The 24,435-nt window shown below is 42.5% G+C and overlaps 1 protein-coding gene across 33 annotated transcripts in view; it reads left to right on the top strand.

Moving 5' to 3' along the window:
• The window catches only part of MAP2 (microtubule associated protein 2), a 220,107-nt gene that overhangs the window by 164,856 nt on the left and 30,816 nt on the right, over positions 1-24,435 (top strand). For 19 of the 33 annotated variants that reach the window (XM_030952117.1, XM_030952106.1, XM_030952114.1 and 16 more), the window contains 3 exons: positions 6,213-6,326; positions 8,557-8,634; positions 20,505-24,299. In XM_030952117.1, coding sequence (XP_030807977.1) covers positions 6,213-6,326; positions 8,557-8,634; positions 20,505-24,299 — 3,987 coding nt within the window. The remainder of the gene's footprint in view (positions 1-6,212; positions 6,327-8,556; positions 8,635-20,504; positions 24,300-24,435) is intronic. The other 14 variants (XM_030952121.1, XM_030952125.1, XM_030952126.1 and 11 more) reach the window with 7 other exon arrangements.

Raw genomic sequence — 24,435 nt, 5'->3', positions numbered from 1 at the left:
TGGTTTTCTCCTGGAGCAGAACGGGCTAGAATGCTTGGGAGGTAAATGAAAACAAATAAGAGCAGGGATTCTGCACACTGCTCATCAGGCAGTTGGTTATTGGTGTCTTCTACTGAGCTGCAGTCTTTTATTTGGAGAATTGGATTTGAAAGTGTTCACCTACCTCTTCCTAGAACAGGAATCCTTCCCTCTGCTTTCTAAAAGAACAGTTTTATTCCCTCAAGAAGGATTCTTTCAGTCTGGTGCATAATGCATCAGTTCAAAATATTCAGCTCAGAAATGAGAATGACCATGCAGTTGAAGCATGGTAAACTTTATTTATGCCTTAAACATGTTATGCTTTACAGAGCCCAGGTGACATCTTCTGTGGCCACAGGACACTGAAGGTCTTGCTGCCACCCTGGTGGCATTGGGTAGAGCTGTTGCCAGAAAGAGGAAGGCATGATGCTGCTCTAGTCTGGGATGACTGTCCTGATGAAATTGTGGAGATGTGATATGCATTTCATATTAGGAGGCACTGTCCTTGTTGCTGTGAAATGGGTTCTCAAGGTGGGAAGAAGCAATAGATAAATGGGCCCTGTGATCTTGCTGAATGGCAGTCATGAAACACAGGTGACTGCAGGCCGGAAAGGAGAAGAGCTGAGGAGAAACACTCTGATCTGACTGGAGATCTCTGGCCTGAGGAATCTCTGACACTGTTACATGAGGTGACTGGCAAGCTGTTCTCAGGGCAGGCTGTACCAGCTCCCAGTTCACTGCCAGCAGGATCCTTGCATCAGTGCCAGTCACACGCCTGTGAGGCAGGGAGAGGCTGTGAGCCCTGCCCATCCTGTCAAAACCAGTCCTCAGAGTAGTCATACAGCACTGCACAGAGGGACAGGGGAGAGAAGATAAAAGGCATTGCTGGATGAAGCAAAACTGCTGAATAGTTTCGCCTAAGTAGTGGTGTTCATTGCAAACTCAGCTTCTCCATGAGTTGAGGTTGTGGTAGGTTGAAAGAGAAAAAAGTGCTAGAGGCTGAAGGACAACCATTAAAAGGGCATGTAAAGAACAGACATCACAGATGTCTCACAGATCTGATTTTTGCTCTTGCCTTTATAGTTGCAGATTTTAAAAGCCCCTATTTTTTAAAACTATTTTGTGGAAATGTTTATGTCAGGGCCTGAAAGCTCAGACACCTATTTTAAAAGACTCTTGCCACCGTCTGTATATCTGTCTCTGGGGCTGGTAAACATGTCTGTTATAAAAGTTAATGGAATGGAAAGCTGTCATGGGAAATAGAAGTATTGTAGGTAATGTGCCAGTGGAGACATCTGCAGTCCAATGACAAATGCAGCAGGATCAATAAGGAACCAAGGAGAGCTTTGAAATTACATCTTGGCCTTGTACAGGATCTGATCCCAGATACTGCATTGTGCTGTAGCCAGTCTTTGGCATGTAACCTCATTTACCAGCCCTGTCTGAGTCTCTGTCTGGGCAGGGGGCTCAGCTATCAGGAGGGAGTGCAGGAATGATGAATTTCAGGTTGGAATTACACCTGCTTCAGTGTAATTCTCAGCGCTGGAGTGGCTGGGCTGGGGATTGGGCAGCTCCTGTGCCTGTGGATATACTTTTGAGGGGGGCAGCAGCCTTTGGAGGCAGCAGCCTTCTAAACACAGCCAAGAGGGAAGGCTGTGGCTCCCCATCACAGCTGGTTCAGCATCCTCTGTGCATCTCAGTACTCTGGAAGGGGTTTGTGTCCCCGAGTCATCTCTGGGACACGGAGATTCCTCATCTCCTGATTTGGTATGCTGGGGTTGGGAGAAGAATTGGGCTGACTTCCAAAACCAGGAACACAGAGTGCTTAATTTGTTTGAGTTTTAACTTTGGTTTAAATTAGTGTGGTGCCCCAGACAGGGCTCTGTCCTCTGTTCCTGCCACAGAAGAGCCATGGCACTGGCAGCAGCTGGGCAGAGCTGACCTGGCAGCCCTGCTGGAGTGTGGTCTGAAGTGACCTTTGAGGGAGCAGCAGAGCTACTGTCCTGGTGTGTCAGCCCTGGCCTCTCAGCTCAGCCTGCTCCCTGTCAGGGCTTTGGAGAGCTCGTGCTGAGCGTTTTCACTGTGTTTTCTCCTTGTTATGGACATCCCATTCGAGGGCTGCCTATACCTTAGGGTTGTGTATTCCCTAAAATCAAACTGTGAAGCTCATTCTGTGTCCTGTACCATGAACAGCTGACAGCTTGGTAGAAGGAGCAAAATTTTACTCTCTACAAAATGCAAAGAAAAGGCATGTTGCTATTCTTTATTCTGCTGGAGTCTAAGGTAAAGCCATGCTCCTTATTGCTTTTAAGAAATAAATCTATTTGTTGTAGCTTGTTTTGTATGTTAATGCCATTTCTGTGGCATGAAGTAGAGTCAGAGAGAGTCTGACTGTTTAAAGAGAGGGAAAATAAATGTCTACAAGCAAAACCATGTCTAGTGAATACATAGCCCAGCATCCACAGCATTCAAGCTGCCTAATTTCCCCTTTTTTTGGGTCTTGTTTTGTTTTTTTGTTTGTTTGTTCTTTATCATTAGGCTGCCTTGAAATTTAACTGAACCATAAGAAAACTATGAAAAGTCTCAATAGCAGCCCTGTGAGGATTTGACTTACCCACTGGATCTTCTATTTATAGTGTCCATTAGTACAGAGGAGTCTGTCCTTTTGCAGCAGTCATGTATGGCAAAAGCACTGTTCTGATGAACTGCCCATGCCCCCTGTGTCACCCAAAATATCCATCAGCAGTGTTCAGAAATAAGCCTTTCTTGATTAAAGAACACTGCCAAACAAACTCAACAAAACATACAAGCCCAGAGGCCATTTTTATTTTTATTTACTTATTTTGCGTAGCCTGAAATGGAAATTTCTATTTAACAGGAGACAACCTTTCACCCTCCCTCATAGCTCCCTGTGGAAGCATTATCTTTGTCCCAGGCAAATTAAATCAGGAAGGGAGCTGAGAGGGTGAGAACTGCATTCTGAGCTTGTAGAGCCCATTTGTGGTAGAGAAGCAGGCTGGATGGGAGCAAGGATAAATTCTCTTAAAAAGGAGGCAGTTTTTAATGATTTGTCTTAACCCTGCTGGGAGGAGGGTTGCAGTAGCTTGGCTGATGGAAAGCAGTTGACCAAGGGAATTTCCTTTGGATATGCTCCAGGGTACTAAACCTGATATAGGTTTGCATATTCTAAATCAGAAATTAATTGGAGCTTTTCGTTAAAATTGTCATGTGAACATAAGCTTTAAAAATGGATTCTTTTAACAATCTTCCTCATTGAGTCTTAATTTGTTCATCTGAGCCAATAGTATAGTCTTGATGGTATTGTGATTAGTAGCTTGGTGGAAGTTTTGGCAGGAGGGCCATGTGTCACATCCTTCAGGTGGCAGGAATTGGTGCGGGGTCTTCTGTAGCCGTGGCACTCAGTGAAGCTCTGTGCTGTTCTCCATGCTCACCAGAACTGTCAGGGTGATGCTCTTTCCTGTCTGAAAGAGCAGAATCTGAACAGGGATACACCAGCCATCCAAGTTTGCTTTGTGGAAGAGCAGTTTGTCTCTCCCAGCCCATGGGAGGTGCTGCAGCACGACCTGGTGTGGGGAGGGCCCCAGGAGCAGGATGGGCCATGCCGCAGGTTCCTTCTCCCAGCTCGTGCTTTGCAGGCTGCCTGTGCCTCACAACACAGGGAGCTGTCAGGACCTGTAAGGATTCCACATTTGTGTCCAGTCCACTGGTCTGCAGCAGCACCATGTGAGAGTCTGGGAAGTGTCTGCTTTGTGTTTCTCACGCGAGGAAGGAACCAAGAGGTGGCAAGAAGCACCCCCAGCATCCAGCAGGTGTGGAAGCAGCCCAAAATGGGTGCAAAGCCCCAAAATGAGGTGCAGGCTCCTGAAAGGCAGCTGGGAATTTTGCTGGGCTTTAAATCAATATCCCTGTTCTTTGATCTATGGGACTGGCCACATGCATGACTTGATTGGTGGGGTTATGGTGCTCCATTTGATCTACTTAACCACAGAGGGGACTTTGATCTCATACTAGGGATGTGTTGTTAAACAGAAGAGCAGAACTAGAGCTGCTATTGATATTCTTCTCCTCCTACAGGCACCTTTATCATACGTAGCCTCGTCTCAAAAAACAGTTGATTAATTTCTTCCAATGTGGAAGGCTGCCAGAACTTCACATTCCTGACAGTAGGAAAGCAGCATCTTTAGATTTCTAATCTGTATTTATCCTCAAATTTATATGCATGTATTTCAAATGTTTTTGCAAATTCATGTTTTTCAAATCAGCTTGTTTTTGTCATTGCTTGGTAGTTGTTCTGGGGTATTCCTCCATCTACTTTTGCTGTTAGCAGCAGCCAATGGAACTGTTGCAGTCACTGCCCTCCAGGTGACCAGCCAGGAGTGCAGTGAATTGTAGGGTATAAACACCAACAGTTAGGAATGTTCTTTGCCAGTGGATGGGGATTTTTAATATCTCGTTAAATAGTTTGTGTAAAAGTAAGATTAACCTAGCACTTTGGTTTTAGACAAACATGGCTGTAGTAATTCACATCTGTGTTTTTTTGGGAAAAACAATTGGCTTTTCTAAAGGACAAGTGAAGAGGAATAGCTTCACATTAAAAGTACAAGGGAATTCTGTAAGAGTAACTGTGAAAATAAATCATTATTAATCTAATGGACAGTCCCTTGTCGGAGTGGTTGCTGTGAAGTTACATGTAGGGCATTGATTTAAACATACTTGCCCTTCCCAGCCAGTTCTTGCCTGAAGGATGTGGTAATGAGTGAGCAGAGCTTTTATTCCTGCCCTCAGGATGGTGACTAATGGGGGCTCTGGCAGGAGCAGGGTGTATTGACCTCTGCCATTACAAACCTCTGTCTCCACACAAGGGCTGGAGAAGCAGTCAAGTTTTGCTCTGTTCCCAGGTGTGCCCAGCTGTGCAGCTGGTGGGCTATGACTGTGCAGCTTGTGGCCTTCCCTGGGGGTCAGCTCCATTTGTGTTGGGAACAGCTGTCAGACAGCACTTGGATATAGTTGGAGAGGGAAGGGGTTTATTTCCACTGTGTTTGGCTGAGAGAGAGAAATACATTGATTAATGACTAAGGGAGACTAGACTCAAATACAGATAAGAACCACAAACCCTTTGCTCTCTGAATGGTGCTGGACCAGCCCTTAACATCTTGATTTGTTACATCAAAGGCACCTGAACTTCTAGAGAGGAGGAAACTTCTCTGGTTGCTTCCACATGGTTGCAGCTGTGTGCCTGATGAGGTTTCACTGCACCTTTGAGTGGGTCTGGAGTCAAGCTGAGACAGTTTCTCAGTTTGGAAGAATTCACTCCTTGAGTGGTCCTACTACAGCATTCTGCTCACCAGAGCAGGCAGTTCTCAGCCCTTCTCAGGTGTGCTACACCTTGTGGGCAGTGGGGAGGAGGAGAGTGTGGGTTCTGTGGCACCCAGCTCTGTCAAGCATGCAGTGCCTGAGTCAGCTCCATGCACAGAGCAGCTTGGGGGCCAGCAGCAAGGAGCCCATTCCACCAAAAAAATGTCATCTCTGCCATCCCTCTGCATGGTACTCACACCTACTGTTTAAATAAAGCTTTGTGTAGCAGTCTTCAAAGGGGTGAGGGAGATGAAGTATTGATGTTAACCATGCAGGAATGCTATTTGGCCCTTCAAGTCCCTCAGCAGCAGAGATAGCTGTCTGGGAAGTGCCTTTAATGCATACTGTGTGCTGCTGAGGAGGAATTAGAATCCAAAGGGCATGTTGGAAAGCAGCTAACTTTGTATATTAAATGTCTAAAAATTACATTACTCAGCTGCCCATTCTACCCGTTTGCAAAACAACATCTACAGACATTTTTCTAGACATTTAATAAATGATTGTCCTAAAATATTGCAGTTGCTGCACATTGTCCTTAATAGAAAGAACATTTAATAGTGATGCTTTGTGCATCCTGAATAGAGCAAGCTCCTGATTTTTAGAAATACTTGGCATTTTCCACTGAAACCTTTGGAATATCTGGTCCTTCTTTTTTATTTTTAATGATTTCCTTATATTTCAGGAAAAAGGATTACGTTTTAAAAATGGATTAAATCAGCCTCTGGTTTTTATTGTTTAAGCTAATCTTTCTGATTTCAAAACACCATTCTAATTAGCATGCTTTTCTTTCTTTTTTTCTGACTTTGCTGCTGCCACAGAAGAAGTGTCTGCGAGGATAGTACAAGTAGTAACAGCTGAAGCTGTAGCAGTCCTGAAAGGTGAACAGGAAAAAGAAGCCCAGCACAAAGATCAGCCTGGATCACTACCTTTAGGTAAAATGAGACAAAGAATGCTCCAGGTATCCTTGTGTCTCCAAATGTCTGTATGTATATTAAAAAAATGCAGTTCCAGCTGTGTATTCACGTTGCTTATGGTTGTGGTTGTTAAACCATAGCCACCCCTGGGATAAATGCTGGGACCACAGGATTATAGCAGGATCCTTGTTCTTCATGGCCCTGTGACTGTCTCATTCCCTTGGTTTTGACTCATGGTTGAGTAGCCATGAGTGTGTTTGGTGGTAGGGTTTTGTCATCATGTTGGTTGGGACTGTTTGTGTAAAGCCATGTGAAGGATTAACATCTGAAGAGGCAAAGATGGAGTGTCAAATAAAAAGAAATTGAGGCTGTGCTGGTTGGGTGGTAGCTGCTCAAACGGATGGAGGGGAGCACCTCCACAGGAAGCAGGAAGGAATGAATGGGGCACACCAGGTTGAGAGCACCAGGCAGAGTGAGGGCAGATTGTGGAAGAAGGAGTCACGTGGTAAAAGCAAATTCCAGCAGTCTGTACTGGAAGGGGTAAGAATGCCACTGGTCCATGCTGGGTCTCCATCCTCCTCTTGCCTCCTTTGTTTAATATCTCTGAAATACACATGTCTTTGTATCTATCTTATCTATCTATAAAAGAAGGTAAGTATAAAGCCATTTGTACCTAGAGTGCTTGCTCCTTGCCAGAAAACTTTTACAGTAACTCAAAACATGTCCACCAAAGGCCAGAGAAAGGACATACTTCATCTTGAGGTAAGGAAGTCATGTAAGCCTGTCCTGGGACAGATTCTGCTGAGTGCATGTTCATTGTGATTAAATCAAAACAATGCCCTGCAGTGTTTTCCCCACAGGTAATCTGCTTGTTTTGGTGCAGTGCTTGGCCTTTGCCTAGGAATGAATTAAAGTCAATGAGTAATTTAGAATATTTGTTGGAAATTTGGTTCCCACGGTTTTTTGCTTCATTGAACTAACTTCAAACTGCAGCAGGGAGATGTTTTGCTTGGTAATTCCCTTCTTTGCAGAGACTCAGTTTTACATGGAAGACCCCAATTCTCCAAATCACTTCATTCAGGCTTGGGAGAGGCAAAATGGATATTCAGTTCCATCTAGTCAGATAAGTAATTTAAAAGACATTGTGAGAAGTATGTCTTCAGTTAACAACTGTTGGTGTTACAGTTCCTGTGGTCAGATGCATGTGATGAGTTTATAAATACTCTGTCCCTGGACAACACATCTTAAGGACAAGTCACATATGGTCTTTTCCAAATCACACTGAAATCAATAGGAGGAAGCCTGGAAGATTCTGTTGGGGCTTTTGAAAAATTCTGCCTGTGCTTGGAAAGAAGCCCTGAACAGTAAACTGAGATCTGTCTGTTGAAAGGTGCTGTTGATAAGACAGAGCTGTTAAAACAGATTTGTTTGGTTTTTTGTTGGTTTTTTTTTAAACATTGGTTAAGCCCCAGGAGTGGGTCTGTTTTTCAAGAAAAAAATTCTCAAAGTGATTGGTATGAGATCAAATGCAAAGGTCATGCTGAGTTCATTTAAGAAGCTTGTTTAGAATTTCAACATACTTGAATTGAAGTAATTGAGAAAAAATATTTTCAGCATCTGGTCTCATGACTGGGAATGAATGTAAATCCCAGTCCAAGTGCATCTCTAAGTTTTCACTGAGCCTTGCTCAGCTGAATCACTGTTATGTCACAGCTGATATAAGTTCCCTGTGCTGATATCTTTTGCATTTAGACAAGCAATATTTGCATGTGTTCTGTGATTAACCTTGAACGCAGCAGAAGAAAAAAAGTGTGCAGAATGGAGTCTTTTTACATACCCAAGGTGGATTAAAGAGATTGGGTGCTGATTTCTGATAGTTGGTGTGAATTTATAATAACTCTGTGCTCATAAGCCTTTTTATTGTTGCCTTGGGTGACTGAACACTTTTTAAGAGGCAATACGGATTTAAAAGAGTATCTCATATTTGATTTTTACATTGTTCTCTATAACCAGAATTTTGGAAGTAATTCATCCCATTAGAAAACAAATCACCAACAGAAGAATAAATCTTTTTATTATAATTTCAAAAGTCTGTGTATTCTGCAGGGGTCTGTCTAAAAATCTGGCAGGCATGAGTCCCTATCAGATAATTCCTCAGCTGGGCAGAACAGGCTGACTGCAGCTTATATCATGTATTGGTCTTCCTGGAATTAATGACTCTATCTCATTTTCACTGTTTGATTTCTAGCAGTTGAAGAGTCAGCCAACCTGCCTCCTTCCCCACCTCCATCACCAGCTTCTGAACAGACTGGAGTTCTGGAGGAAGGTAAGGGTCTCCTGGACATTGCAGTGCAGAGCTGTCGGCAGAGGGATGAGACATGAATCTAAAGGATGAGGAAATCAGAAAATGGAGATACTTCTCATGTGGAAAAATAAGGCATTCTCAGCAATAACTCCCCATCTGCAAACCAGCTGCAGTGCATGGATGAGGTAGATGCATGCACAGAGGTAGCTGAGGGATATGCTAAGTACATCCATGCTAAAGAAAAAGAGCAGTGTTGCTCACTTTTTTGTCTGTTGTGTGCAGTATGAGCCACTGCTGTCCCAGTGTGGTCACCAAAACTATGATGAAGTATAGGTCATTGTTTGTTTCTTGAGATGTGTTTGGCTGCATTTCTAATATTACCATAGCCTTTTGGTTTGGCATCTTAAATGCATGAAAGCAAGGAGATTCAGAGCTGGATCATTTTTTTGGCCCTTGACCTGTAATTCATACTCCAGTGCCTGCATGTATTGGAAGTTCTGCCCACAAAGTGCAGCAATCACATTCTAGTCTTACCAAGCAAGTTTCTATTCTGTTCTGCACGAGTGTTCAGTTTCAGTAGCCCGTGATCACTGCATTCTCCTCCTGCTGAAACCTCCTCCAGCAAAGAACTGAAGTGTTGCCTTGATGTTGAGCAGAGGCCTGAATCCCAGGAAGCTGCCGCAGTGTAGGCGTGTGCGTGAGTGCTTTGTTCAGCAGAAGACAACTGCTGCATCAAGGCCAGCAGCACAGGGAGAGACAGCAGGGCGTTCAAACTGAGCTGTAGCATGGGGATAAGGAGGATTTGGGTTCAGAATCTCCAGGGGACTGTCAGTTGAACTCATGTCAGTCACATTTTTATGTCTCCACTTACTTCCTTCTCGGATTTTCTTTCAGCGTTTTATCTTTCTTTCTGTTACATAAGTGCATGAAAATAATTTCCTATCATCTGCTGAACAAACTTTGTTGGTATTTTAACACAGAGCCTCTGTGAATTTTGCAAGTGGATGGTTGCTATTTCACATGCTGGCATACTCTGACTCAGTTAATAAGGACACTGCAGTTAGGCATGTTCCATCATGCAGTCATTTTTGACACAACAAAATTACAGGCTGTGTTAACAGCAACATTTGTCAGTCCACTCTACTGGAAAGGCCCACTGGGTGTGGTTAGTAACAGTTATAAAGAACTTTAGTAATTTGTTGTTGTTTTTAAAAACAAAAAAATAAATCTGCCTATTGTGTTTAAAAAATACAAAAGTTCCTAGACTCATCACACAGAGGTAATGGCTATCAAAACTGTTAATTGAAAAGAGAAGTGGTAAGGTATTAGCAAAGATTTTTAGAATTGTTACCAGGGCTTTATCACTATTTTTCAATACATAATTCACTTGGCTAGTCCTGTGTATGCTTTTTAATTTTTCATATCATGGTAAAGGACTTCATTAATGGTAAAGATTCTTCTGCTTCAGTCCAATGTCCCAGTTCTTCCATTAGCCTCAGGTTTAGGTTTGGCTTTGTGTGCTGCTTGTGTCAGCTGTATATTTGCATGTATTTTAGGATTTTATAAAGTCCTCATATTGTTTAATTGACAGGTTGTAGATTGGCCCCACAGCAAATGGAAAGCATTTTGCTAGTTGTACTAACACAGGAAGGTGGAAAACACTCTACAACTTGGCGTTATTATCTACTGCCAGACTGCAGCTCCCAGCTGTGCAAATGACTCAGCAAGTCACTGAACATTGCTGCTTTTCTCTTTCTTGGCATGTAGAATTGAGTTAATATAATAGCACCTATCCTGTAGAGGTGGTTACAAGGGCTGAAAGGACAGTGCTTGGGAGATGGTTCAATGATTTACACAATGTCCTGGGTTTTAATAACTTTCCAATCACTTTCTTTAACATTAATCGAAAGAGACTTTTCCGCAACTTGGAAGATTTTGATTCAGTGCTTCCTTGTTAAGAGCAGATGGCAGTTTTGTAAGGGAAGTATGGATAGAAGTCATGTCCTGAGTCTTTAATGAACTGTGCTGGAAGCTTCTTGTTTATGTCTGGCTCTCAAACAGGAACTCACAGTAGAGTTGTTTGAAGCAACAGAAAAAACTTAGAAATAATTTCACTACAAATATATTATGTTGCTTTTTACGAAAATATCAGTATTGTCAGTTCAGCGTAGTAAAAATGGTGGTAAAAATCTTCTGCTCTACTCTGTATTAGAAGATACAGTCCTTATTTTCTGTGGGTAAGTTCAGGTTTTGCTGACCTAAGTGAGCCAGACCTGTCAATTTTATTCAGGCAAAGTTCCCATTCAGAAGAGTTTGCCTCAGTAGGGTTTGACCCAGTTTTCCTGTACTTCTTTAAACCTCCTGTTCCCTATACCATCTGGCAATCCATCCTCATGCATCTTTACATTGTCCATCTTTCTGCTGAATAAAATGCAGTTTATTAATTAATTGAACAAAAAAGGTGAGCCCTTGGTGTGTCTGCTTCAGACCTTTTTTTTTCCCTTCTCCTAGAAGCTCTTCCTAATGCACTTGTCAGTGTGTGTCGCATTGCTTTGAATCCAAGAGACTTCTTCAGTCAGTGTAGGAAGGAAATCACTGTTGTAGACTGACAAAGGTGGATGTGGCCAGCCATGCAGCAAACACAAATTAAAAGGAAAAAAAAAAAAGGTAGGAAAGACAGAGAGGTTTGTGGGTCAGGTTTATTTCATGAGAGAAAGGAGTCCGTTGGATGTAGGTTTCTTGGATTTGGCTGCAGGAAAACATTCAAATGAACCTGTCCCTTTTTACTGCTGCAGAAGGTAAGAGAACTGATTTGCCTTATTGAAATTATTATATTTATTTCAACTATAATAACATAATTTTGTTCAGGAAATTAAATTCTTCCTAGCACCCTCTAATCCTTTTATCAGTTGTATCTGCCTTGCAGGACTGACGTAATATTCTAATTTCTTGGCATTTCTTTTGTGCTCTTTGCCTTTTGATGATGGTCCAATGTAAAAAAATGATGTCTTCATGTAAAAAAATTTTAATTTTAAACATTAAGGAAAAGAAGGGTGCCTCTGATGGACTGTCTTCCACTTTGAAATAGGCAGATCAGCCTTTATATACCAAATAAAAGTGTTCTGTAAACTGAAAAGAATCAAGTGTTGTAAAATGGATCTGTTGACAGTGGAAATTACTTCTTGAAAGGCGTTCTCAAAACATACAAGGAAAGTAAAGCAGAATTCGCCTTTGTGGGAAACGATTTTAATCTTGGACTTTAAAATGCATTAGGAATTTTCCCATATATTGAGACGGAAAAGATTAGAAGGGACTATAATAACAAAGGATTTTTCTTGTTGCTGAAATAAAAGCACAGCCTCCTTAGAAGACATCATTATCCTGTTAATGAAATTATCTGCATTAATTCTGAAAATATCTTCCTTCAAACTGATTAAAAAAACAATGTAAATCTGTGAAATAGCCACAGATGTAACAGCCCCAAACAGCAGCAGGCTTTGCACTCCTGGTGATTTTGGACCATCACAATAGCAGTATTAACCATTTGTACTGCTGTCAGTTCCTGCAGTTTTAAGGAGCAGAGCCAAGGCCTCTGTTTTCTCTCCTACAGTCTGTTCAGAGCCTATAAAAAAGGGATTTTCAGCCTTGTTTGCAACAGAATAGACAAGTCCTGGGATTTCACCTTCACTCTTGTTGATGCATTTTGCTTTTGAAGGGCCCCTGGATAAATAAACCCACAGCTGGAAGGAGAACTTCCCCTTTTGCACATCTTCCTTCTCTGTGTTTTCAGCTTCTTGATCATATCAACCTTCCCTTCTTTTCTTCATGTCCCAGTTCCAGCTGAATAGGTGGCAAGTGCTTCTGTTCCTTCAGCTCTTGTCTTCACTAATTCATGGGCTGGTGTGAGGGCACCCTGCAGAGAAGGGGGAGTTGAAGTTTTGAACCTTCTTGGATTTAGGAAGGAGTTGATTCCTGGTCTCTTATGCCCTGAACTGTGGGCTCACCCCCTGTAATTTGCCTTTTGCAAACTCTGGACCCTCTCAAATCTGTTACAGAACAGATTTTGTAGATGTTTCTGTGGAGAAGAAATCTACAGGTTCTGCACTGCAGATAGATTGAGATGATTCCCTGAAACCTTATTTTTGGCTCTTAAGTAGTAGGGGGAAATGGGAAGCTTGGGCACAATGCTGTGCTTAGCATTTCCTACTGCAATGCTCTGCAGAGCTTCCTGCTTGGCAGAAGTGGGTTGCCAGGTTTTCTTTCCACACCTGCCTCTTTTAATATTGCATAAACCCCTGGATATGGGGGTTGGATTCCCCTACAGAAGAGAAGCAGCCAAGCTGTCAGTGGTTTGTGCACTCTTTGTTCCCGGAAAGAAACTGTGAATACAGTTCTCCTAACTGAGTTCCATATGGGGTCTTTGTGCACACAGCATGCCTTTGGTCCCAGCCAGCCTCAGGGCTGGCACCAGTCTTAAACATGGACCCATGGAATTGGTTTCTCCTACAGCAATCCTTTCCCAGTCAGAAGAAACCCATGCCATGCCATTACAGGACACTTGCTGCCAGTTACCTGAGAAAGCAGAGGAGGTTTTTGTAAAGACACAGATGTTGTTTTGTCATGATGTACTGTAGAAAAAAACTTTAAACTTCCTGTTGTTTGCCAGGAAGAACCTTAAAGCTCTTATAAATGGGATTGTTTTGGATCAAAATTGTTTCCAAGACTTGGGTAATCACAGTTAGGGTAACATTCCTGAGCCCTCTTGTTTTGGTGTCCCACAGAGAGATCTGTTAACACTGCCTGTGTTAAAACCTTGCCTTCTGTTTTGGATCTAAGAGTGACAGTTTTGGGGGCTCTGGGGGAAATCCTCTAAGTTATAATTGCCTTTAGAAAGGCCAGGGACAAAAAGTATGGACTTGTACTTGAAGCTGGTAGGAAATCCAGTGGAACAGCTGCAGCTGCTCAAGGCACCCCGTGAATCAGTGTTCATCAAACTACCAGGTGTCATACACTGGGAATGGACTTTAACATGTTTTCTCTAGCACTAAATGTTTCGTTTTTCATAGCTTTATTCGTAATGAGAGGATTCCTCAGCCTACAGGAAAGTCCAAAGTCTCCCCTCTAGGCTTGTATGGTGGAGGTGGCAGGCCAGTCATTTTCATTGGGAAGTGTTATTTTTCTTTGTCTTGTAAAAACTGCCCCTCCCTGTACTTGTCAGTAGCTGGTTTAGTCCCACTGATGTGATTTTCTGCAAGGCTACAGTGATGGGAATAGCCTGTCATTCCAAAGCATTAGCAAACACTGAGGTGGGAGCTAGTTCACCCATGGAAACATGACACAACAGCATAAAATATAGGACTAACAGAGACTGCTGTGGGCAGCACTTTGTGGCCTTTATCAGGAAAAAAGGTAGCTAGATATTTAGGGAAGGGGGTTTTTTGTTGTTGTTGTTGTTTAAATGCTATTTATTTATAGGAGAAATAAAAGTGGGGAATTTTGAAACAGGTACAATGAAAAATAAAGGCACCACTGGCCAAAATGTAAGCTGGTTTTCTTTTTAATAAAAGATTTTTTTTAAATTTTACACTTTTAAGTACTAAATCTGAATATTATGAGGAATGCAGCTATGTCAGGACATTTCAGAGGTTTTTCGTACAGTCAGTCAGATGTGGAATATGAGTATAGTGTGAGTTGTGAGATGTAGTTTGTGCACAGCATGTGTTCTTCTAAGCAATTAGTGTGTAGTTTTGAAATTCACTTACTGCTGGGGTTGGTTTCTGATGTTGGTAAAGCCAGCAGAAAGGGCCAGGTACATGTTCTCTGTGTTAAAATGCACAACTGCCTCATTCTCTATCCTGCATTAACCAATAGCCTGGCTGCTGTCATCCACTCCAGCATGGCAGTGGCTGGTGCTGCTAGAGCATGTGTCCATCCTGCTTTATTTTTCCTCTGTCTGTCTGTCTGTCCTGCAGCCTTTGTCTGTCTGTGTGTGTTTGTAAATGCAGGGGCGGAGGATAAGGTGGGGCTGCTCCAGCACTGCCCTGGCTGTGGGGGAGTCACTCCAGGAGCCAGCAGGGAGTGGCACCTGGCCCCCTCCATTTCAGTGTCTGTGCCCAAGGAGGAGCCCTGCAGTTCAGATGAGGAGTACTATGAACACCCTTTGTTCAGCTCAGAGTGGGCTGGCTCTAGTACACTCCCCAGTGCCACAATGAAGACCACAGAGGTCTTGTTGGGCCATGATGAAGGTGAACTGAGCATGGTCCCATTTGGTTCCTCTTCCCCTCTACTCATCTGCCATCCATTCCATTCCTTATGTGTCTGGCATTGCTGCTTTCTGGGGAGGGAAACCTGATTGTGTTTTTCCCCAGATGGAAGTTATGCCCCTCCAAGAGTCTCTCCATGTCTTGGTAAAGCTGCAGCATGAGCAGCTTTGGGGTCAGTGTAGCTGTGGTTCCCTCTTAAAGCAGGGATTTTGTTCTTCATGCCTGGCTTAGAGCAGAAGCAAAAGGAGCAGCTAGCTAAAAGAACTGAAAGATAATTTGTTCTTTGTGCTAGAGAAATACTGCCAAGAACAATACACAGAGTAGGCCACAATATTGTTACTGAAAGTAAGTCAATTGTTTACACAATGGGGGGAAAATATGTCTATACCAAAGATAGCCCTGGAAGGATTTTAATTCTCCAGCAGGTGAAGTAAGTGAGTTTTACCCCAGTGTACACAGGTAATTTCAGGCCATATTGGATCATGTTTGATTTCCAGTTGTTTTGTGGACATGCTCCATTTGCATTGTGCCAGCTGACTGCACACACAGAGGGGAAAAAAGCCTCTCTGTACCTCCTGTTTCATGACCTGAGCACATCAGTAAGTAACATTTTATCAGTAGGGGTTATGTAGAAGTAAAATCAAGGGAGAATCTTCTTCACTGACTTACAGAACAACTGACTTCACAAAGGTGAAATAGTTGGATGTTTCATTTCACAGCACTCAGTCTTGGCAGCTGAAGTCAAAAATAGTACTGGATCCTCTAAAGGTTTGTGTCTCAGAAGGATGGAGCTGTCTTCCTGAAACTGGTCACTGGCTCATTTTAAGAAAACCAGACTTGTTTAGAATTAACAGGATAATTGCAGAATTAACAGCCTAACACTGTAACAGCGTCAGTTAGAGATCAGCACTAATAATTGAAGATTGTTCATGTCAGCATATCTAACCAAAGGTAGGGAGATAGAAAAATCACAGAGGGAGTCTTACTTTAGCCGTGTGCCTAGAGCTGTACATAACAGCCTGATTAGTTCATGGGCAGCTTCCTTTCCTGTCATATAGTCTGCCTCTGGTGAGAGTGTTAAGATCTCAGAACATCTATATGGAGGAGAAAAAAGGCAGATAAGCTGGATCATGAGTGCAAAGATAGGCATTATGAGACCCTAGAGTCTTCTCAGCTGGTGAGAGCACGGTGCTAAAATGCCAAGATTCAATCCCTGTATGGGTTGGTCACTTGAGAGTTGGACTTGATGATCCTTCTGCGTGTGAAGGAACCTTCCTGCCCTTCCAACTGAGAGTATTGTGTGAAACAGCTGTCCTTGCTGGCAGCAGTCTGCTTGGCATAAGAGTCAGCTGCACAAGGAGAGGCTATACGATTCTTTTGTTAATTCAAGGAAAGCTTTCTAGTTTGAGTAATTATTTTTATTCATGTGGCCTTGTGTAAAGTGTTCCAGGAAATGAAAGGGTATTGCTCAGAGTAAAATAAAAGGCTGTCCTTAGCATTTTTTAATTAAGAGGGAAGCACATACAAAAGTACATAAAATTAGAAAAAGAAAAGTAAAGCAGGTTATTCAAGTCAGGGTCTCTTGTAGCTGGAGACCTGTTGTCCTGCAAGGCTGCTTTTACAATCTGCCCACATGCAAATATTTCTGCAATGCTCAGGCATTGGTCAGGGTCTGATTCTGAATCTTCTGGCTTCTGTTCATTTAAGATACAGTATCTAACCTTAATTATTTTATCTTATTAATAACGTGTTGTTCTTTACATAGTGATATTTTCTCAGCCTCAAATATCCTTAAATCATTCTTTTAAGGCCATAGCTGAAATGGATGACTGATTGTCTGGTTTTCACTGGGACAGTCTCAGGAGAAAAACAAAGCCCTTGTAATTCCAAGAGGATGGATACAGCCACTTCCAGATTTGAAAATGCTTTGTTCTAGGTCTGATTCAGCAAAGTACTTCATTGTGAGACACATTTTAAACTCAGGGATGTCATCAGGTTGCCTGCAGCAAGGCTGCTGGTCAGCTCCTTGAGTACATTGCTGAATCACAGGATTCACACTTAATCCTTACTTATTATCAGAGGGAATACTAATAGTGCACAGTAATTTTTGTCTGAGTCACAGTGGCAGGAGTACAAGCCTGGAATGGAGATTTTTCTAATAATTCTTCTTCTAATAATTATTTTTCTAATAATTCTTCAAGACTGTTCTTGATTCTACTATACTGGTCCTATCAGCCTATGGGCTGAGTGGTATGTTTTAGAAATTTGGATGAACAAATAGGTGCATTGCATTCATTGGTTTCTTTGACTTAATTGATAGTGAGGAGCCTGGGGATAACTGGGAAAACAGCAAAGAAAATGAAGAGTTCTTGTGTTAAAATAGTGATTTTCACATATAGATTTCAGATGTCAGACAGCATAAGGGAGAATTGTTTACAAGCCCATTCAGTGTAGGAGACTTGGCAGAAATCTTGCAAAAGCCATTAATCATTAGCCATGCATAAGGCTAGTTATGACTATGAAAGTTCTCAGTATTTTGCCAAATCCAGGATTCATACAGTAGATTGACTTGCTGGCAGTCAGCAGTCTGTATTACCAAGGTCAGTGGAAAGAAATCAATGCCTCATACCTTCCTCCGCCTCAGCTGAATGTCATTTACTGGACTAAACCGCCCATTTATTAGAAAAATATCAGTGTACTTTGAGCTCATTGATGCATTAGTGTTGTCAGAGGCATCCATCATTCCATTCCATCTCCATATCCAATGACTATTTGACCCACTGTCATCCTTGGGAGAGGTGTGCCTGTAAAACACTTTCAGTCTCATCTTGTGGCATAAACATGCTTGTCTGGGGGAAGGCAGGCTTTTGGTCTGGTTTTTTCCCTAAGAAAAATTCAGTTCCATGGTGGCTAAAATGAACTGGGTACTGGCAGTCCTTTATAGACTTAAATAGAAAATATTGAGCTGAAAGGGTTATGTAAATGCAGTCCTGAAAGGGTTATGTAAAGCAATCCTGTTCAGCTGTGTGCTTGGTGTTTACTGTTGGTGGGCATGTCCCCTGTTTTTTCCATCTCCAAGAAGAAGAACCAGTAAAAGAGTGATGGCTGTGGAAGTGAAACCTGCTGCTCTTCCTGGGAAACAAGGGGGGAAAGAGCACAGGCCCCTTAAGCCTTTGGACCAGACAAAGGCCCTCTCTGAGGGTCAGTTGGATTCTGGTTCAGCGTGTCACGAGGAACAAGTGCCAAATGTGGCATCCAGCAGGGAGAGTGTGACCTTTGTGTTGGGAGCACTCCTGAAAGACACACTCTCTTCCTTGGCCGAGGAAGTTGTGTCCTCCTTAGGTTTGCATGTGTTTGCTACCAGCAAATCCTCCAGCTTTCTCCAGTGCTTTCCAAGCCTGCTTCATTTTCAGTTTTGCCCATTTATTAGTATGACTGCTCTTGTTATTATGCTTGAAGAGTGTGTAGTGGATAATTTGATTGTGTAGGTGCTGTATGACAACATGGTTTCCCACCGCTGCGGCTGATTCCTGAGTTTTTTACTTTGCCATGATAAAATATTGCTTTGCAGCTAAGCTTATTCCTCTGTGTAAGCCTTTTTTCCCCATCTCAGATGTGTTTGCCAGTCACATTGCTAATCTATGTATTTTTTTTCTTTTTGGTGCAGAGGTTCATCTGCATTTCTTTCAAACAGCAGATTTGCCGCCTTTGACTATGACATAAAGATGCTTAAACTGTAGAAATGTTTTCATTTGCAGTGTGCAGGATTTTTGTTTGGTTGGTTTGGCTTTTTTGTATGTGCTTCAGTGCATTCTGGTTTAGCTTCCTTAAAGCTATTGCTTCTTATATCATACCCTTGTCATCCATTGCAATCCACCCCTCCTCTCCTCAGTCATTGCCAGAACTCTTATTTTTTGCGTGTGCCACTTTATTACAAATGTTTAACCCTGCTGGAGTGCCCTTCTTAGGCAAAATCTCCATCACTTCCACTGGGATATTTGCCTTCAAAGTGAAGGTTAGGACTGGGTGTACTGGGTGAAGTTTAGACTTAGTCTCTGAACAAAATGTTTACTGCAGTCATCTTTCAGTACATAAGAACTAGGCTTCAGTATTTTTGTTTTAATGGTATTTCTCTTCAGCCAGTGGAACAAGGTGCAAAGACACCATGTGTGGAGTAGTGATGTACCCACTCCCTGCCTGGCTAAGGAATGCTGTATTAGGAGGCTTGTGTTCTGAATGGCCCAGCTGAAGAACACTGAATTCCTTTGGCAGTCAGAGTATGCTTTGATGCCATTGGTATTGGTTGCTTGCACCACAGCAAGAGAGACAGTAGGATACATAGAGAAAAGCAGTATCTGGCTATTTAATTTCTGTGAAACAAGGATGACATCAGCCCGGTGGCCATGCTTTATACTTCATGGGGATAGCATGTCAGTCACCACATGTAAAAACATAAAGGAGCAAAATTACTGTAGATGTAGATTTCTAGTTTGGTTACCTGTAGATTTGAGAATGGCCGTTGCTTTTTTGACTCAGTATTAACATATGTAAATATTTAAATAATGAGCAATACTTCTATACTGATTGTTCTAAAAACAGTCAGATTCATCAGAGCAAAAAGATGCCTCCATGGACTTTAGAAGAAATTCAGAGTTGACCCAATGCTAGTTGTAACAAGCTTTAGAAGAAACTCAAAAAAACCCTATTTTACAGATTAGTGCAGAAAGATATGCCACATTCTACAGTCATTCTCTTCATGTATTCCATTATAGAAAGATTTCAAGGAGATAGGAATCATTATCTTCCACAGGACATTAAAAAAAGATCGAGCTTTTAATGATTAACAGAGTAGGTATTTGCCTCTGAAAATAAAGTGGCAGAGTATAAGAGTAGCCTTTTTAGTTTCCAATTAACTTAATTAGCACCTAATCTAGAGTCACAGACACATGCTAAGTATTCTTTGACTTCAGCTACTTCACCTACAGCTTTGTATGTGACTGGCCATTTTGAAGACCAGACCTTCAAGATCTGGGAGAATTAAAAGGTCTGTTGCTGATTTCCACATGCTGGTTTGGTGACAGCAGTGAGATTTTGGTCATTTGACAAAGAGCAAGTGTTATAAGCTGGCGCAGTTAAGAAAACAGCCTCTTCTGAAACTTGCAAAACCCTTTGCAGGCATTATCTCTAGTTTAGGCTGATGTATAACTATGTATGTTTTAAATATCAGCAACACATAAAAGGTACCGATTCCTTTGAAGTTGCAGACTTCACTTACACAAAACTGACATAAGCTACAGAGTCCACCAAAGCTTCTAATGAAGTGAGGTTATTTGTGATTTTGCTGTTGTATACAAATCATGAAGACAAAGAATTTACATGAAATCATCTCATTTCAGTGCTCACATTTATATGTGTACAGCTCACATTTTTCTTAGAAAACCTTATACATTGAAAGGAAACTAATATTTAACACTTTAAAGCAGATTTCTAGAGGGATGCCTTGCTGCATGCTCACATCTTTCTCCCTTTCCATTCCATCATTCATATTAAAATGTTGTAGGCCACGTGACTGCCTGCCTGTAAGTGCTTTAAATAATTTTGCTATAAAACCCAAACAAATTACTTCAGATTTACTTGCAGCCACGAAGATGGAATTCCGTGTCCAGGAGGGCACATGCCCTTTTGCAGCAGAACCATTAGACACAAAGCAACGTGAATCTGGGAAGGACAGTAAGACTGTTGAGCAACCTAAATATGATGCCTTAGTTCCACAGTCAGCAAAAACAGAGGCTGCAGATAAAAAGGATTCTGAGAGCAAAGACAAAGTGCTTTCACCTCCATCAGAATGGATGTTGAAAACTGATTCACAGATGAAAGGGGAAGCCGGTTTTGCAGAACCTGCTGCTAAGCCTCCTGCTCCTCAAGAACAAGAGCACTTGTCATCTCAGCTGCCTGAAGTGAGCAGGGCAGAAGAAAGGACTGCAGGTGTGCCCTCATCAACCAACCAAGTTATGGCTATCAAATTGCAAGACAACCTCAAAGATATCCAGGGTGGTGCCGTCAGCTGTGGGGAAAGTTCTCTATTGCTACCAGAACCCAAGGCAGAAGCAGCCAGAAGGGAACTTCCTTCAGGCCCATCTCCTGCTCTCCCCCAGGAGCTTTCACTCAAAGACAGTTTCAAAACACATCAGGAACCTACTGACCAACTGTTTGCCAAAGATCTCAGTAAAGATGAACAGATCCACAGAGACAGGACATTATCTCTCCAAGAAGTCTCAGCAGTAACTGTAGATGGATTGAAAACTCCAAGCACCCCAAAGATCCCTCCATGGGGAGAGGAAAAGGACATGACTAAGGATGAGAGCGATGAGGAGGAAAGGTACAACTTCTATGATAAAGGGGAGGCTCAAATATTAGATGATGGTAAAATTACCACAAAATCAGAAGTTAAGACACCTTCCCCAGACAAAACAGACTTTCAAAAGGATGGTGAAGCTAAAAAGTCACCTGATACTCTCAAATCAGAAAAAGAAATAGACCAAAGTGGGCTCTCAGCAGCAGCAGCAGATGTGAAAAAGGAGGTACAGCAAAGCACACAGGTACCCCCAGCTAAGTTAAGCCATGAATTGAGCCATGAGAAAACAGCAGAGCACCCTGACACCGCCCAGTTATCCAGAGTAACAGAGAAAGCCCCTGAGGCACCAGGTTTAACCATTGAGAAGACTCCTACTCTAGAAGCTTCTCAAGAGAAAGATGTTAAAAAAGATACTGAGGAGGATAAGACAAGTCTTGCAGCTCCTCATCAAATGAAGGAAGAGGAGGATCAGTCAGGAATGTCAAAGTATTTTGAAACCTCTGCTCTGAAAGAGGAAGCCTTCAAAGCAGATGGTCTGAAACAAAGCAGTGATTACTATGAGCTAAGTGACACTAAAGAGAGTAAATATGAGCCTTATCAGAGAGGTCCTCTAATACCTGAAGATGAAGAGGAGGAGGAAGAGGAAGAATTAAATCAGCAGCAGAATGTGCATGCTCGTGAAATGGGATACAGTACCCTGGCTCAGAGCTATACACCAGACACAGCTGAAGAACCCAGTTCTCCAACAGAAAGAATGTTCACTATTGACCCCAAAGTCTATGGGGATAAGAGAGAACTTCACAGTAAAAATAAAGATGACCTAACTCTGAGCAGGAGCTTGGGACTTGGGGGAAGATCTGCAATTGAACAGAGAAGTATGTCTATTAACTTACCCATGTCCTGTCTGGACTCAATAGCCCTAGGATTTAGTTTTGGTCGTGCACATGATCTTTCTCCCCTTGCTTCAGATATTCTAACTAACACTAGTGGAAGTATGGATGAAGGTGATGACTACTTGCCAGCAACCACACCAGCATTGGAGAAGGCCCCCTGCTTCCCCGTTGAAAGTAGAGAGGAAGATGAGCACACGGAAGAAGAAAAAGTGACGGCAGAAGAAAAAGTCCAGCCTGAGACCTTGGCTGAACCATCTTTCCAGGCCAAAGATTACTACAAAAATGGGGCTGTCCTGGCTCCTGACCTGCCTGAAATGTTAGACTTGGCAGGGACAAGATCTAGATTAGCCTCTGTGAGTGCAGATGCTGAGGTGGCACAGAAGAAGCCAGTTCCTTCTGACACTGTTGTGGAAGACAGCAGCACAGCCCTGCCACCTGTGACAAATGAAAACCACGTAATTCTGAAAGCTGAAAGTCAGCTGGAAGACTTGGGCTACTGTGTTTTCAATAAGTACACAGTACCACTCCCCTCTCCAGTTCAGGACAGTGAGAATTTAACAAGTGAAACCTGTCCCTTCTACGAAGGCACAGACGAAAAACTGAGACGTGGCCTCGCTCCTGACTTGTCTTTAATAGAAGTGAAGCTGGCAGCTGCTGAAAAGTCAAAAGAAGACTTCCTCAGTGAAAGAGACTTAGGCCAGCATGGTGAGTCCACTCTAGTGAGGGACTTTGAGGAGGAGAAAAAAGAGAAACTGGATACTGTGCTAGAAAAAAGTGAAGATCAAGTTGACTCTAAAGAGGTCTGTCCCATTAAAGGAGCAGAACCAGAGAAGACAAGAGCTGAGGCAGTGTTAGAAAGGAAAGAAGAAAGTGTGGCTAGTAAAGTTCATTTACCTGCTGACACAATGTATGACAGAATTTCTGCTTCAGAGATAGCAATAGAAAAGGATTCTATTTGTTTGTTGTTGGAGAAGGAGAAGACTCTTAGTGTTGTTCATGAACTAGCTGAGATAGGTGATATAGAAGCTCCAATTAAACCAGATTACAATGCTATTAAGCACGATATGGAGGTAGCTGCAAGGAGAGCTGACCAAGAATATCAGAGTAAGTTAGACAGTAAGATCAGTGAGATTGTTTCTCTTCCATTCGGGAAGGACAAAGCCTCTCTTAAAAAAGCAGAGCCTGAGCCCAAAGACACGCAGCAGAAAGAGGAGACCATCTTCTCCAGAGAAGCAAAGGATGCAGATGTACTTTCCAAGACTGAGCCTAGTTATGCAAAGGACAGCACCAAACTGTCAGAAATTGAAATTAAGGAAAAAGTAACTAAGCCAGATCTGGTACATCAAGAGGCAGTTGATAAGGAGGAATCTTATGAATCTAGTGGAGAGCATGATCAAGCCCAAGAAAGTTTGAATGGAGAATCTGTGAAACCAGAGGATATCAAAGCAGAACATCCAAAACCTCCTGTGTCTGGGGAAGAGATGCCTACACAGTTACCAGCTAAGGGGGCTTCTGTGGAGCCCCTCTTTCCAAAAGCTGAGCCTCTCCAGGAGGAGCCTGCTGAGATTCAGATGGAGAGCATACCACAACTTGTAGAAGGAGCTGAAGAGACTCTTGATAGAGCTGTGAAACCAACAGAAACCCAAAAGCTGCTGCCATGTGAACTGGCAGCTGGGGCCCCGACAGAGGAAGAATATGAGGAAGAAGAGGTGGAAGCAGGGCAAGAAGCAAAAGAAGAGGATAAACAGCATCTTGTATCAGAAATGACCCCAGACTTTGGTGAGCCTGCTGCAGAGGAAATGGGAGCCAAGGGTAGCCCAGAAGCCCTGCCTGAGCTGAAAGGCATTATTGAATCTGTGGTGACAGTGGAGGATGACTTTATCACAGTGGTGCAGACAACAGTTGATGAGGGTGAATCCGCTTCTCACAGCGTGCGCTTTGCTGCCACTCAGCAGGAAGACATTGAAACAGGAGACTCCCAGGCTGAGGAGGAGCTGGATGTTGAAGAAGTGGAACTTGAGCCCAAGGAAGGCTCCCGAGAGGCTCCTGCTTCACCCCAGAGAGAAGAAATCCTGCTCACTAACTACAAAACAGAGACATGTGATGATTACAAAGATGAAACAACAATTGATGACTCCATCATGGACACAGACAGTCTCTGGGCAGACACTCAAGGTGTGCATTATCTTTTCTGTTTTGTCTGTTGAATATTTTTGCTTCCAAATCATAATGATTGAAAAGCAAAATTACTACAGTTATAATAGTAATCTCAGCATGTTTCAGAAAAATGATAAAAATAGTTTGCTTTTTT

The sequence above is a fragment of the Camarhynchus parvulus genome, chromosome 7 (genome assembly GCF_901933205.1).
Source record: "Camarhynchus parvulus chromosome 7, STF_HiC, whole genome shotgun sequence".
Taxonomy (NCBI): domain Eukaryota; kingdom Metazoa; phylum Chordata; class Aves; order Passeriformes; family Thraupidae; genus Camarhynchus; species Camarhynchus parvulus.
The sequence above is the reverse complement of the archived record's forward strand: the minus strand, read 5'-3'. Positions and strand labels throughout refer to the sequence as shown.